We start from the raw sequence: 15,458 nt of genomic DNA on the forward strand, positions 1-15,458 counted from the left end.
CCCCTGGCCCTGAGGGGAGAGCCCTGCGCCCCTGTCAGCACCCGGCCCCTGGCCCCGAGGGGAGAGCCCGGCCCCCCTGTCAGCGCCCAGCCCCTGGCCAGAGGGGAGAGCCCTGCGCCCCTGTCAGTGCCCAGCCCCTGGCCCTGAGGGGAGAGCCCGGCACCCCTGTCAGCCCCCAGCCCCTGGCCTGAGGGCAGAGCCCTGCGCCCCTGTCAGCGCCTAGCCCCTGGCCTGAGGGGAGAGCCCGGCCCCCCTGTCAGTCCCCAGCCCCTGGCCTGAGGGGAGAGCCCGGCCCCCCTGTCAGCACCTGGCCCCTGGCCCAGGGGGGAGAGCCCTGCGCCCCTGTCCATGCCCAGCCCCTGGTCCTGAGGGGAGAGCCCGGCCCCCCTGTCAGTGCCCGGCCCCAGGCCCTGAGGGCAGAGCCCGGCCCCCCTGTCAGCGCCCAGCCCCTGGCCTGAGGGGACAGCCCAGCCCCCCTGTCAGCGCCCGGCCCCTGGCCCTGAGGGCAGATCCCAGCCCCCCTGTCAGCGCCCAGCCCCTGGCCCCGAGGGGAGAGCCCTGCGCCCCCCTGTCAGCGCCCAGCCCCTGGCCGTGAGGGGAGAGCCTGGCCCCCCTGTCAGCGCCCAGCCCCTGGCCCTGAGGGCAGAGCCCAGCCCCCCTGTCAGCGCCCAGCCCCTGGCCCTGAGGGGAGAGCCCGGCACCCCTGTCAGCCCCCAGCCCCTGGCCTGAGGGCAGAGCCCTGCGCCCCTGTCAGCGCCTAGCCCCTGGCCTGAGGGGAGAGCCCGGCCCCCCTGTCCATGCCCAGCCCCTGGCCTGAGGGGAGACCCCAGCCCCCCTGTCAGCCCCCAGCCCCTGGCCTGAGGGGAGAGCCCGGCCCCCCTGTCAGCACCTGGCCCCTGGCCCAGGGGGGAGAGCCCTGCGCCCCTGTCCATGCCCAGCCCCTGGTCCTGAGGGGAGAGCCCGGCCCCCCTGTCAGTGCCCGGCCCCAGGCACTGAGGGCAGAGCCCGGCCCCCCTGTCAGCGCCCAGCCCCTGGCCTGAGGGGACAGCCCAGCCCCCCTGTCAGCGCCCGGCCCCTGGCCCTGAGGGCAGATCCCAGCCCCCCTGTCAGCGCCCAGCCCCTGGCCCCAAGGGGAGAGCCCTGCGCCCCCCTGTCAGCGCCCAGCCCCTGGCCGTGAGGGGAGAGCCTGGCCCCCCTGTCAGCGCCCAGCCCCTGGCCCTGAGGGCAGAGCCCAGCCCCCCTGTCAGCGTCTAGCCCCTGGCCCCGAGGGGAGAGCCCTGCGCCCCCCTGTCAGCGCCCAGCCCCTGGCCCCGAGGGGAGAGCCCTGCACCCCCCTGTCAGCGCCCAGCCCCTGGCCCCGAGGGGAGAGCCCGGCCCCCCTGTCAGCGCCTGGCCCCTGGCCCCGAGGGGAGAGCCCTGCGCCCCTGTCAGCACCCGGCCCCTGGCCCCGAGGGGAGAGCCCGGCCCCCCTGTCAGTGCCCGGCCACTGGCCCTGAGGGCAGAGCCCTGCGCCCCCCTGTCAGCGCCCGGCCCCTGGCCCCGAGGGGAGAGCCCGGCCCCCCTGTCAGCGCCCAGCCCCTGGCCCCGAGGGGAGAGCCCGGCCCCCCTGTCTGTGCCCAGCCCGCGATGCCCCTGGAAGAACTGGGGTCTGGGTCTGACAGAGGCTGTGATACCTGAGCTCCGTGGGCAGCTGCTTCCCCACATGTAGCACAAGACTGGCAGAGACTTTTCCTAACGACGATCAGGCTGCAGCCCCAGCACCCACCCAGATCCCCCAGAGCACTGGGGAGCCCAGGCCTCCTGATGGACACGGGCAGTGGCCGGGGGTCTCGCAGGCTGGGGTTGGGCAGAGCAGACCCCCTGCCCTGCAGCGGGTAGAGATTGGGTCTCCCTGAGCCCATCATGTCCCTTCCATTCGATGTGCCCAACAGAGCCCCCAGTGAGGATCCTGCGCCCCCAGGAGCGCTCCCTGGAGCTGCAGGCTCTGGCGCTGCAGCGCCTGGAGCTGAGGTGTGAGCTGTCTAGAGCAGATGCCCAGGTGTGCTGGTTCAAGGACGGGCTGGAGGTGGATGAGACAGAGAACCTGCTGGTGCGGGCAGAGGGGGCCCAGCGCTGGCTGATTGTCCCGCAGGCCCGGGCCGAGGATGCTGGCGAGTACATCTGTGAGACAAGGGACGAGTCCGTCTCCTTTGATGTCAGGGTGTCAGGTGAGCGTGGGGGGCCAGGTAACGTGGGGCACAGCTTCCTTGTCTCTGTGACATCTGCTCTGTGACCGTCGTCGATAAACTGAGCAAAGCTCTTCCCCCGCTCCGGGTCCGTCTCCCTCTCTTGGCTGCACTTGGCATCTCCTGGGTTCCCGCTCTGCTTATGGTCACGGAGTAGCTGGGGAGAGTGGGCCGTACGTTTGCCGGTGGTGAGTATCTGCTGGCATGACCACTCCGTGTCATACACGTGCCCCGAGGCACAGCCATACGCGCTGTGTCTCCTCAGTCCCCAGGAGCCATCCCGTGATCTGCTCCCTCCGGCGCTTACACCCGCCATTGCTCTTTCGTGGCCTGAAAGGAGAAATTGGCTGTGCCGGAGATTGATTCAAACCAACAGGGCAGGGTGGGGGCAGCATTGTCCCCTGGCTGCCTGGGCCAGCGCTGCCCTCTCCTTTCAGAGCCCCCGGTGAAGATCCTGCAGCCGCGGCGAGCTCCCCCCACCCTGAAGGCCGTCATGGGGGAGACGGTGACTCTGGCCTGCGAGCTCTCGCGCGGGAATGTGCCGGTGCAGTGGGTTAAGGATGGCACCAGGCTGGAGGCTGGCGGCAGCCTGATCCTGGAGGAGGAGGGTGCCCATCGGCGGCTGGTCATCCCTGCGGCTGGAGTGGAGCATTCTGGGAAGTACGTCTGCGATGCGGCTGATGACACCAGGATGTTTACTGTCCAAGTGTGTGGTGAGTGAGAGGCTGGGGAGGGCCCAGAGACCTGAGTAGCTGCCTGGGGGTGGGCTGGTGACGCCCCAGCGAGCAGGGCGGTGCTGGGGGAAGCGAGTTCCCAGCAGCGTGAGTTGGGCCTAGAACTGGCCCCTGGGTGGGGGCATTGGCACTGCAGGAGGTGCCTTTGCAGCCAGATTTGGGCTATAAAATGATGTCCCCACAACCCTCTCTTGCCCCAGGCCGAGTCTGTTGCCCCCCGCCTCACGCTGCCCCTGAGAACCAGACTTGAGTCCCATGCGCAGGCCTTGGCCTGCCTGTCGCTGCCTGTGTGGCAGTCCGCATGCACCGGGGCACTGGTGCTCATGTGGGCTCTGCCCGTCTGCTCTGTTTCCAGTGGCTAGTCTGTCCAGGGACAGTTGCTGTGTCTGCGCATTCAGGCTCAGGGCTTGCGCCCCGGCATAGACGCCACTGGGTGCGCTTGGAGAGCCATGGTGAGTCTGTGCGGGGGTCAGCAACGGGGTGGGGAAGGTGTCACGGACCCATAGGATGGGGGTCATGTCCCCCGTGTGGGGACAGGCTTTGGGAGGCCCCGTCAGTGGGCCATGCCCCCAAAGGGTCTCACTCCGCCTCCAGGGGAAGCCACGCGGCGTCACTGCCTCCTGGGGCTGGACCCTGGGCAGCGAGTCCCATGGAGACAGACCCTGAGGGACAGTTGTACCATCTATGGCGGAGTCACAGGTCCGATGCTCTGGAACTGCTCAGTACAAAGCCAGCAGGACTCTGGGGAGTGTGACTCCCCTCAGGGCACGCAGCTGTTCAGGGCAAGGAGCTTCCTGGGACTGACCTCGGTGCATTCAGCCCCCTGTTCACACCATACACTTCCCCTTGGTGGGTCCACCTGGACGGGACCCCTGGGGAAGCCAGAGGGGCCCTGCACCCCAAGTCCGCAGTCAGCCATGACTCTCAGTCAGCCGGTAAAACAGACGGGTTATTAGTCAACAGGATCACAGTGTAGAACAGATCTTGTTAGCACAGAAATCAGTGACTTTCAGCCAAGTCCATCTTGGGGGGACCCTGGACTGGATGCCCTGGACTCCCCACTCTGTGAGTCCCACATAGCAGACTGCCCAGCTTCCAGCGACCCGACCTCCGACACACCCATTGCCCCACCTCCTGATCTTTGTCTCACTCCCCAGGCAGTGTCATCTGGTTGTACACCCTTCTGGGTCTCAGATTATGAAGGACATCGTCCATCGCTTATGTGCAGGCAGCCAGAGCCATCTCACCTGTCCCCAAGGGTCTCAGCAGAAGTCACATACCCGTATTCCCACCACCTAGGCATTGGCGCAATACGCCGGGAAACTGAGGCACACAGCGTATTCATGCAAAACAGTAAGACTCACATAGGCTCACATACAACATAATAAGGAGGAAAAACCCACTTTGTCACACCATCTTAGGGGTCAGCGCCCCCTCCGCCAGCGTCTGCAGGGTCACACAGCCAGTGCGGGCCGACAGGCGGGTTATTAGTCACCTGACCCAGCATAGGGAGCCCTTGGGGAGCCCAGAGCCCAAAGCCCCGTCCCTCTGTCACGCCGACTGACCTCTTCAGTCAGACTCCGCAGTGTACCTCCCACTGCTTCCTGCAGCCAACACACCTCCCCCCCTCAGCCCCCTGCCCAGTGGTGGGGAGTGCAGATCTCTCTGGGTCGCTGGTTGCTGGGCATCAGTGTCTGGGCAGCTGGATTTGCCATTGTCTTCTCCAGAGCTCCATTGATGTGGGACCTCAGGTCCCAGACAGCTGGGAGCCCATCACACCTGTCTCTTCCCCTGCTCCCAATAGTAACAATGCAGCATATAGGGGAAACTGAGGCAGACACCGACTTGATAAAAATAGTACAGACAATTCCCACTTGGGCACAGCAGGCCAGTGGTGCAGTGCCCAGCTCGCCAGGCTGAGTTTCCCAAGCTGGCTGTGCCAGTTTCTGTCTCCTTGGCAGTCCCTGCAGGCCCCAGAGCCCTGGCAGCTGCGCTGGTTGTCTCCTCCCAACAGGAAATCGAGGGGTGTGACATGAAACAGGCTAATCGCAGGCCCCTTCTGTCGGGATGCTCAGGGGCCAGTTGGGCCCACCCTGGTCCCGGGGGGCCTGCGCTAGCCTGACCATGCGCTCAGAGCAGGCTGAGTCCTGGGCCTGTGGCGGAGTTCCCAGGCTGGAGTGGAGCAGGTCCCCTCTAGTCTGGTGCCCGTCTCTGACAGCGACCAGCCCCCGGCACTTCCGGGGAAGGTACAACAGCCCTGCAATGAGGGCTGGGCCCAGGGGAATCGCCTTCCTATCCCCAACACTGGCGCAGGGGGTTCAGCGCCCTTGTATGTCGCGCAGTGTCATGGGGGCTCTTGTCACTGTTGTCCATGCAAATATCGAATCCTTCTGGTGCCTGCTGTGCTCCTGACCGCAGTGAAACCTTGTGGCAGGGAGTTCCATAGGCTGGTTAATCGTAGCTGCTGTTTGTCTTGGTTCTGCCAGACCCTCCTGTGACGATCCTGGGGCGGGGTGAGCTGCAGACCCACCGCCACTGCCTGGCCGCGGAGGACCTGGTGCTGGAGGTGACGCTCTCCCATGCCCACGGAGAGGTGAAGTGGTACAAGGATGGTGAGAAGTTGCAGGACACGGGGCGCGTGCGTCTGGAGGAAGATGGGGCGCGGCGCGCACTGGTCATTCTGGGCATGGAGAGCAAGGACGCGGGGGAGTATCTGTGTGACAGCCATGACGACAGCCTCATCTTCTGTGTCGCCGTGGAAGGTATGGCTGAGCTGCCGCTGCCGCTGCCTTCCTGTCCGGCGGGTGGGCGAGGGCCCTGCCTGGCATTGGGGAGCAATGCAGGAGCCAGGCATAGGGCCGGCTCCAGGCACCAGCTTGGCAAGCAGGTGCTTGGGGTGGCCACTCTGGAGAGGGGCGACATGTCCAGCTATTCGGCGGCTGTCACGGAGTGTGGGGGACTCAGGGCCCTGTACCCCCAGCTTCCTGCGATTCACCGTGACTCTCAGCCAGCCAGTAAAACGGAAGGTTTATTGGATAACAGGAACACAGTCTACAGCAGAGCTCGTAGATACAATCAGGACCCCTCAATCAAGTCCTCTTGGGGAGCGCAGGGAGCTTAGACCCCAGCTTGGGGTTCCCTGCGTTGCACCTCCCAGCCCAAAACTGAAGACGTCCCAAAACCCTCCAGCAGCTCTCTCCCCCCTCCCCTCTGCTCCTCCTCTCCTTTGTTCAGTCTCCCGGGCAGAAGGTGTCACTTCCCCCACCCCCCTTCCTGGCTCAGGTTACAGCTCAGGTAGCTCAATGTAACTCCCAGGCTACATTCCCAGGTCAAATCCGCCCTGCTCCCTGCTCCGTCACAGCGGCAATTCGGCGGTGGGTCCCTCACTCCCGCTCGGAGTGAAGACCTCCCGCCGAATTGCCGCCGCAGACCACGATCGCAGCTTTTTTGGGGGGGGGGGAGGTCTGCTTGGGGCGGCAAAAACCCTGGAGCCGGCCCTGGCCGGGCAGCTTCTCTGGAAGGACAGGCCCTTTGCTGCCGGGCCCCACAGAATGAGGGTGTGAGGAGCCTTATTCAATGGGCTAATGGGGGTCTGTGATGGGGGTGAGCAGGGCAATAGGAAGGTGGGTGATGACACTACATGACTTAGGCTAGTTAAAATCAGAGGGGACTGAGGAAGGAGAGAGGGCCCAGGCAGGCAGGCGAGGGAGGGGGCAGAGGGCCCAGCCAGGCAGGCAAGGGAGGGGGCAGAGGGCCCAGCCAGGCGGGGGAGTGGGCTGCAGTGGGGGCAGGTGAAGTACAGTGTGGGCAATGCAGGGCGCACGCACTGGAAGGAGTAATCTGGACCCTCACGCTCTCCCTGTGACCCCTCAGGGGAGAGCCCTGGGCAGCCCCGTGCACCCCGCTTGATGCACAGCCGTGGGCGAAGAGTAACCCCCGCTGCGGCCGCGCAAGGCTGGAGAGTGCATGGACAGCGTCTGCTGCGATAGCACTGGGAGGCTGAGCCGGAGATGCAGTTCCAGGCTCTGGTCTCCCGGCTTCAGAAAGGGTCTGGGGGGGTCCCGGGTGGGGGAAGGGGCCTGGGCAAGCTTCCGTATAAAGAGACTGCAGAGGCTGGGGCAGTTCGGTTTAGAGGAGCCCCATACCGGAGGCTGACGAGGTGTGTCTCTAGGAGCGGCACAGAGAGGGGGATTGGGCGTGGCTGGTTGCCCCTCCCTTAACAGCAGAACACGGGGGGCTCAGTGAAATGGGAAGGCAGTGTCGTTAATAGCGGCAATAGGAAATGCTGTTGTATTTTAGACAATACACACGTAACCTGTGGAACTCCCTGCCACATGGTATGCTTGAGGCCAAGAGGTCAGTGGGATTCAGAGAGCAGTAGTGTTCTCATGGATCCTGGGAACATCCCATTATATGAACTATAATAGCCCTGAAAGGGCTGTCAGCCCATGTGTCCCATCCTAGCCCTAGTGCAGGGGTGGGCAAACTATGGCCTGTACGGCGTTTTAATCCGGCTCTCGAGCTCCCGCTGGGGAGCAGGGTCGGGGGCCGCTCTATGTGGCACCCAGAAGCAGCGACATGGTCTCCTCCGGCTCCTATGTGTAGGGGCAGCCAGGGGACTCCGCTCTGCATGCTGCCCCAACCCGAAGGACCGCTCCTGAAGCTCCCATTGGCCGCGAACCGCGGGCAATGGGAGCTGCAGGGGTGGTGCCTGCGGACAGGGCAGCATGCAGAATCACCTGGCTGCGAATCCGTGTAGGAGCTGGAGAAGGGACATCCTGCTGCTTACAGGAGCTGCTTGATGTAAGCACCGCCCGGAGCCTGCACCTCTGAGCTTCCCCCTGTGCCCCAACCCCCTGCCCCAGCCCGGAGCACCCTCGTGCACCCCAAACCCCTCATCCCCAGCCCCACCCCAGAGCCCACACCCCCAGCCGGAGCCTGCACCCCTTCCTGCACCCCAACCCCCTGCCACAGGCCTGATCCCCCCCTCCCGCCCTCTGAACCCCTCGGTCCCAGCCTGGAGCACCCTCCTACACCCCAAACTCCTCATCCCCAGCCGGAGCCTTCACCCCCATCCCCAGCCCGGAGTCCCCTCCTGCACCCCGAACTCCTCATTTCTGGCCCCACCTCGGAGCCCACACCCCCTCCCACACCCCAACCCCAATTTCGTGAGCATTCATGGCCTGCCATACAATTTCTATGCCCAGATGTGGCCCTTGGGCCAAAAAGTTTGCCCACGCCTGACCTAAGGGCTGGAGGTGGAGAGAGAATCTAACTCCAGGCCGGTTATTCCAGAACAGGCCACTAGAGGGCTACAGGGCTAGACTAGCCTGATCCAGGGGCAGGTGCTGTCAGCCCAGACCTCTGGGCAGCGGGACGTTGGGAGGTCACAGCCGTGGGGCTGCGGGGGTCATAGGCTGCTGTGGGTGTGTCGGGTGTTTATAGGCAGCCCTGGTGTGTGGGGGATGGGGGGTTATAGAGGCAGCCCTGGGGGGTATTTACCAGGATTGGGAGGGTATAGGCAGCCCTGCGTGGGACAGTTATAGGAAACCTCTTTTCCAGATGTGCCCCAGTGAAATATTCAGGGGAAGGTATCTCCCAGCTGGGACTTCCCCCTGCAGCCCATGGAGAAGCCCCTCTCCCTGTGCTCTGGAGCGGGGCTCTGACCCCAGCCTGCTGTCTCAGGCCCAGCTGGGATCGTCCCGGGTACCTTCTGGAGCGGAGTGGGGGAGCTCAGCTGAGGCAGGGGATGTGCCTCCCCCCGGCTGGTACTTGGCCAAAGTCTCTCCCTGGCCTGCCTGGAGTTTGTGGCTGTTACTTCCGTCTGTCAGCCACCTGTCTAGCGTACAGTCTGCCTGTCTGTCAGTCGGCCCCTCTGGAGCACAGCTGGTACGTCTGTCGGTACAGGCAGTGCTGTCTGTCAGGCCATCTGGCACACAGTCCATGTGCCAGCCTGTCCAGCATGCATGCAGTGGGTCGCTCTGGCTGCTGCACGCCATACTCTGTGGGGTGTGAGGCGCGCCTGACCCCGAGCCTGGCCTCTGCCGCATGCAGTGACGCTGCCTCTCTCTGACTCCCCAGAGCCCCCTGTGTGCATTGTGAGGAGCAAGGGGGGCCGGGAGCAGCAGTGCCTGGCGGCCGGCAATGACCTGGTGGTGGCCTGCGAGGTGTCACGGCCCAGCGCTGCCGTCCGCTGGCTCAGGGATGGCCAGGAGCTGGTGGCCAGCGAACGAGTCCGGATCGAGGACCGGGGAGCTCTCAGGCAGCTGACCATCCTCGGGGCCCGGCCCAGTGACTCTGGCTCCTACGTTTGTGACGCTGTTGGTGACCGAATGGTGACGACCGTGGAGGTGGCAGGTGAGCCGGCAGGGGGCATTGTACATGCCAGCTAGGTGGGCTGGGCGGACGAGGAGCAGAGCAGGGCCGCTGGGGGTCAGTCCCTGGAGGGGAAAGCCCCTGGGGCTGCCCCGTGCTGCAGGCAGTGGGGTGAGGTGCAGTGAGGGTGCTCTCCCCTGGCAGCCAGCGCAGTGTACAGGGATTGGGATGGTGGCTCTGGCTACTTGTGATCCCAGAGCTCTCTCCCTAGTGTCCTCGCCAGATTCTGTTTCCAGAGAATCCATCGTGCCCCCCCAAGCTTTGCTGGATGCAGGATCCTTCAGCACTTCTGGTCCTAAACTCTGGGGTTGTTGCAGAGCAGCTGCTGCGTCCCAATCCAGAGGTGGCTGCATATCAGTGCTGGGTGAGGGATGCCTCTCTCTGCCTCCTGAATGAAAAGCCTCTTTACACAGGACCGTCCCTCTGTTCTCTGGACTCCCCCCTCCGGACCACATGCTGCCTGCGCCTCGTCTTACTGGGCCTGGGGTTTGGGCTGGGAGCCCCGGCCCCATGGCAAATATCCCCCCCATGCCTCCCCTCGATGTGGATTCAGAGGCTCCCCATATAAACGGCAGGGGGGCTCTGGGGATCGGGGGAACCTGTGGGGTGAGGGAACCTGTTCAGGGTTTGCGGGAGCCATGCGCAGGTCCCAGCCGCTTGCTCCCAGCAGTCAGAGGAGCAAGGCAGCGCCCATGGAGCAGCAGGAGCCTTGGGGGCTGGTTACATTTCACCTTGGCCGGCTCCCAGGCGCCTCTCCGGCTGCTGCCAGGGCCTGAGCTGGGCATTTATCAGCTGGGGCAAAGGGCTGTGTGTGAGGTGTCCCCGCTCCCTGGGGCAGGGCTGGGGCTGCAGACACTGTCCTGGCCTCTGATGGCGGCTGAGCCCTGGCAGTGCAGAAGGGCTGCGGGGCTGCCCCAATCCCTGCCAGCGGGCGCACGGGGGAGACGAGGAGTGAGAGGGGCTGGCTCGGCTGGATGAGCCCTGCTGCCTTGCCATGCCCAGCCCGGGCCTCTGGCCTCCTCCTCAGCACTTGCTGCCCAGCCCGCAGGAGGCCCACGGCCTGCTCCTGTTTGTGTTAGACACGCCTGGATGGAGGATTCCCGGCCTCCTGCCCTGCGTCACCAGCAGGACCAGTGCAGACACCACAGCTGTCACTGGGACAGCTCTGAGCTCCCTCCCCGTCCAGCACCCCTGCCCCGCTCCCCCCCGCCAGTGACCCCTGCCCCGCTCCCCACAGCCAGTGACCCCTACCCCACGCCCCACAGCGCCCCCTGCTGGGAGAGGCCGGGCTGGGGTAGCCAGGAACCACCCCCTCCCCCCGACAGCCAGTGACCCCTACCCCGCTCCCCACAGTGCCCCCTGCTGGGAGAGGCCAGGCTGGAGTAGCCAGGAAACCCCCCTCCCCCAGCCAGTGACCCCTACCCTGCTCCCCACAGCGCCCCCAGTTGGGAGAGGCCAGGCTGGGGTAGCCAGGAAACCTCCCCCCCCACCCAGTGACCCCTACCCCGCTCCCCACAGCGCCCCCAGCTGGGAGAGGACTGAGACTGGAGTAGCCGGGAACCACACCCTCCCCCCCACAGCCGGTGACCCCTACCCTGCTCCCCACAGCGCCCCCTGCTGGGAGAGGCCAGGCTGGAGTAGCCAGGAACCACCTCCTCCCCCCCACAGCCAGTGACCCCTACCCCACTCCCCACAGCGCCCCCTGCTAGGAGAGGCCGGGCTGGGGTAGCCAGGAACCACCCCCTCCCCCCCACAGCCAGTGACCCCTACCCCGCTCCCCACAGCGCCCCCTGCTGGGAGAGGACTGACACTGGAGTAGCCGGGAGCGCCCCCCATGCAGTGCTCCCAGCATAGGTTGACCATACATCCCATTTTGGCCGGGACAGCCCCCCCGTGCCGGCCGTCCCGATTTTTTGGGGCAGAAGTGGGCATTTGCTTTGCTGACGTGATCAGTGGGACAAATGCCCACTTTTGTCAGAAAAGTGGGGTGTGCAGGAGGGCGAGCGGCGATGCCAGCCCCGCACAGGTGGGGGGAGGGAGGGAGGGCTCGGGGGAGCAGTGTGGGCCAGCCCTGAATGAGAAGCGGGGCTCGGGCGAGTGGCTCAGGCCAGCCCCACAGGGTGTCCTGTTTTCCCTTTGGGAGATATAGTCACCCTCTCCCAGCCTGCTCCCCACAGCGCCCCGAAAAAGCTGTCCCAGGGCTGCCTGGTCATTTCCTTTCCCCTCTGGTTCCAGCCCCCCCCGTTCGCGTTGTGAATAAGGAGGAGGCCAAGATGCCCGTGGAGGTCCTGGAAGGGGAGAGTGTCACGCTGGTTGCCCGGCTCACCCAGGAACAGGCGCCTGTCCAATGGCTGAAGAAGAAGCGGGTGCTGCGTTCCGGGGCACGGCTCCTCCTGGGCACCCAGGGGCCCTCGCACAGCCTCACCATCAAGCAGACGGAGCTGGGTGACAGCGGCACCTTCAGCTGTGACACTGGGGACGACGAGGTGCACTTCACCCTGCGAGTGAGAGGTGAGCCAGGCGGTGGGGAATGTCATTGCCTGACCGGCTCCCTGCTCAGCTCCTGCCAGCGCCCGGCCCCCTGCCCAGTTCTCTGCCCGGCTCCCTTCCTCGCTCCCTGCCAGCGCCCGGCCCCCTGCCCGGCTCCCGCCAGCGCCCGGCCCCCTGCCCGGCTCCCTGCCCGGCTCCCGCCAGCGCCCGGCCCCCTGCCTGGCTCCCGCCGGCTCCCGCCAGCGCCCGGCCCCCTGCCTGGCTCCCGCCAGCGCCCGGCCCCCTGCCCAGTTCCCTGCCCGGCTCCCGCCAGCGCCCGGCCCCCTGCCCGGCTCCCGCCAGCGCCCGGCCCCCTGCCCAGTTCCCTGCCCGGCTCCTGCCAGCACCCGGCTCCCTGCCCAGTTCCCTGCCCGGCTCCTGCCAGCGCCCGGCCCCCTGCCCAGTTCTCTGCCCGGCTCCCTTCCTCGCTCCCTGCCAGCGCCCGGCTCCCTGCCCGGCTCCCGCCAGCGCCCGGCCCCCTGCCCGGCTCCCGCCAGCGCCCGGCCCCCTGCCCGGCTCCCGCCAGCGCCCGGCCCCCTGCCTGGCTCCCGCCAGCGCCCGGCCCCCTGCCTGGCTCCCTGCCCGGCTCCTGCCAGCACCCGGCTCCCTGCCCAGTTCCCTGCCCAGCTCCCACCAGCACCCGGCTCCCTGCCCAGTTCCCTGCCCAGCTCCCGCCAGTGCCCGGCTCCCTGCCCAGTTCTCTGCTCGGCTCCCTTCCTGGCTCCCTGCCAGCGCCCATCCCCCTGCCCAGTTCCCTGCCCGGCTCCTGCCAGCACCTGGCTCCCTGCCCGGCTCTCTGCCCGGCTCTCTGCCCGGCTCCCGCCAGCGCCCAGCTCCTTGCCCGGCTCCTTGCCTGGCTTTTGCCAGCGCCCGGCTCCCTGCCCGGCTCCTGCCAGCACCTGGCTCCTTGCCTGGCTCCTGCCAGCGCCCGGCTCCCTGCCCGGCTCCTGCCAGCGCCCGGCTCCCTGCCCGGCTCCTTGCCTGGCTCCTACCTGACTCCTGCCTGCGTCCAGCTCACCTGCTCATGGTTCTCTCCCCAGAGGCTCCAGTGCTCTTTGTGAACAAGCAGGAGAAGCCGGAGAAGGTGCTGGTGCTGGAGGGGGGCAGTGCCGTGCTCTCAGCCATCGTCTCCAAGGAGCAGGCCCCAGTGAGCTGGAGGGGGCCCCAGCAGCCCCTGGCAGCAGGGCAGCGCTGCGAGCTGCGGCGAGAGGGCCGGGTGCACAGCCTGGTGCTGACCAACGTGGGCAAGGACGACGCCGGCCTCTACACCTGCCTCTCCTGCCAGGACCAGATGCAGTTTGAAGTGAGCGTGAAAGGTGAGGGCAGCAGCACCCAACTGAGAGTGCCAATTCAGGACAAATTGCTCAAACAGGGCAGTTACAGCCCAAGGCTGGGGTATTTTCCTCCTCTAAGGCAAACCAAACCAGCCAGACTAAGAGGACTTCGGTCTCACCCCACTGGCTAATCGCAAGTCTCACAAGCAATCTCCTTAGACACTCCAGTTTCCCAGTATCACCACCAGTACCACTCATTATGGGGACAAACGGTTATGAAAACCAAGACCCCAGTAAAAGAAAAAGGTTCTCGTGATCCCAAAGGACCAAGCCCCAGACCCAGGTCAATATACAAGTCAGATCTTACCCACAAATCACGCTGTTGCCAATCCTTTAGAATCTAAAATCTAAAGGTTTATTCATAAAAGGAAAAAGACGGAGATGAGAGTTAGAATTGGTTAAATGGAATCAATTACATACAGTGATGGCAAAGTTCTTGGTTCAGGCTTGCAGCAGTGATGGAATAAACTGCAGGTTCAAATCAAGTCTCTGGAACACATCCCCCGCTGGGATGGGTCCTCAGTCCTTTGTTCAAAGCTTCAGCTTGTAGCAAAGTTCCTCCAGAGGTGTGAAGCAGGATTGAAGACCAGATGGAGATGAGGCATCAGCCTTATATAGTCTTTTCCAGGTGTAAGAACACCTCTTTGTTCTCACTGTGGAAAATTACAGCAAAATGGAGTCTGGAGTCACATGGGCCAGTCCCTGCATACTTTGCTGAGTCTCAAGGCATATTTGCCTTCTCTCAATGGGTCCATTGTATAGCTGATGGTCCTTAATGGGCCATCAAGCAGGCTAGGCAGAGCTAATCCCAGCTTGTCTGGGATGTCACCCAGCAGCATAGCACAAGTTTGAAATACAGACAGTATAGAGCCAATATTCATAACTTCAGCTATAACACTGATACACACATATAGACAGCATAATCCTAACCAGCCAACCAGAACCTTGTCTTAGACACCCCATTTGACCCCCTTTATACAAGATTTGGTGCCACTACAGGACCTTGGTTGCAACAATGATCTATATGGTCCCCGATTATATCAATAACGTCACACCTGCCTCTCCTGCCAGGACCAGATGCAGTTTGAAGTGAGTGTGAAAGGTGAGGGCGGCAGCACCGGGGTGCGGGGGGGTCCCAGCCGGCAGCCCGGCAGCCCAGGGCAGAGCAGGGCAGGCGCTGACTGCAGCAGGGGTCTGGCAGCGGCTGGGGCAGGACAGGGCCGCCCCATGGCCGTTGGGTCCCCCATCAGGGGCACAGATACCAGCTGGCCTCTGCTCATGTCCCCAGAGCTGCAGGTGAAATTTGTGCGAGGCTTGTCGGACGTGCAAGCGCACGTGGGCGAGACGGTGCTGCTGTGGTGCGAGCTGTGCAAGGCCAGGGGGCAGGTGGTGTGGCTGAAGGATGGGCAGGAGCTGGAGCCCAGCGGCAGGTGGGAGATCAAGGCAGAGGGGCGGGAGCGCTCCCTGGCGCTGAGCAACGTGGGGCCTGAGGACGCCGGCGAGTATTCCTGCGAGTCCAAGGATGACCGGACGCTGGCCACGGTGACTGTGCTGGGTGAGTCACGGGGCCACGGGGCCCTGCTCCAGGGACTTGATCCCCCTGGGGCCCAACCTTCAGCCCCGGGGCCCTGACCCCCCCAGCCCAACCCTCAGCCCCGGGGCCCTGACCCCCCCAGCCCAGCCTTCAGCCCCGGGGCCCTGACCCCCCCAGCCCAACCCTCAGCCCCGGGGCCCTGATCCACGGCCCCTGGGGCCCAACCCTCAGCCCCGGGGCCCTGACCCCCCCAGCCCAGCCTTCAGCCCCGGGGCCCTGACCCCCCAGTCCAGCCCAGCTCCAGGGACCTGATCCCCTGAGACCCAACCCAGCCCTTGGGGCTCAGCCCAGGCACTGGGGCCCTGATCCCTCTAGACCAGCCCAGCTCCAGGGACCTTCCCACTCCCCCACAGACCCAGCCTCTGTGACCCAACCCCCCTCCCAAGACCTGGCCGAGCCCAGTGGCCTGACCCCCCACAGAGTGCGCTGCAATCCTTGAGCTGACGTGACGCAGGCGGGTCCCCGTGGGGGGCTCTGCCCCATGGGGGGGGGTGCACTGACAGCCCAGTCACATCAGCCGGGGTAGGGGGGATTTTGTGGCCGTGGCTTTCTGGGTCCAGGGAGGGACGTACCAATCCCAGGTGGGTGCCATGCGCCGGGGGAGGGGGGCATGAGCTCCTCCCAGCACCAGCATCTTGCCTGGGGTGCTCTTCACCCAGCTGCTCTG

At 65.2% G+C, this 15,458-nt stretch overlaps 1 protein-coding gene across 1 annotated transcript in view; it reads left to right on the top strand.

The window, feature by feature from the left end:
• The window catches only part of OBSL1 (obscurin like cytoskeletal adaptor 1), a 60,663-nt gene that overhangs the window by 35,076 nt on the left and 10,129 nt on the right, over positions 1–15,458 (top strand). Inside the window, exons 15-17 of the mRNA XM_065413654.1 lie at positions 1,932–2,207; positions 2,663–2,938; positions 5,446–5,721. Of these exons, the coding sequence (XP_065269726.1) occupies positions 1,932–2,207; positions 2,663–2,938; positions 5,446–5,721 (828 nt within the window). The remainder of the gene's footprint in view (positions 1–1,931; positions 2,208–2,662; positions 2,939–5,445; positions 5,722–15,458) is intronic.

The sequence above is a fragment of the Emys orbicularis genome, chromosome 11 (genome assembly GCF_028017835.1).
Source record: "Emys orbicularis isolate rEmyOrb1 chromosome 11, rEmyOrb1.hap1, whole genome shotgun sequence".
NCBI lineage: Eukaryota > Metazoa > Chordata > Testudines > Emydidae > Emys > Emys orbicularis.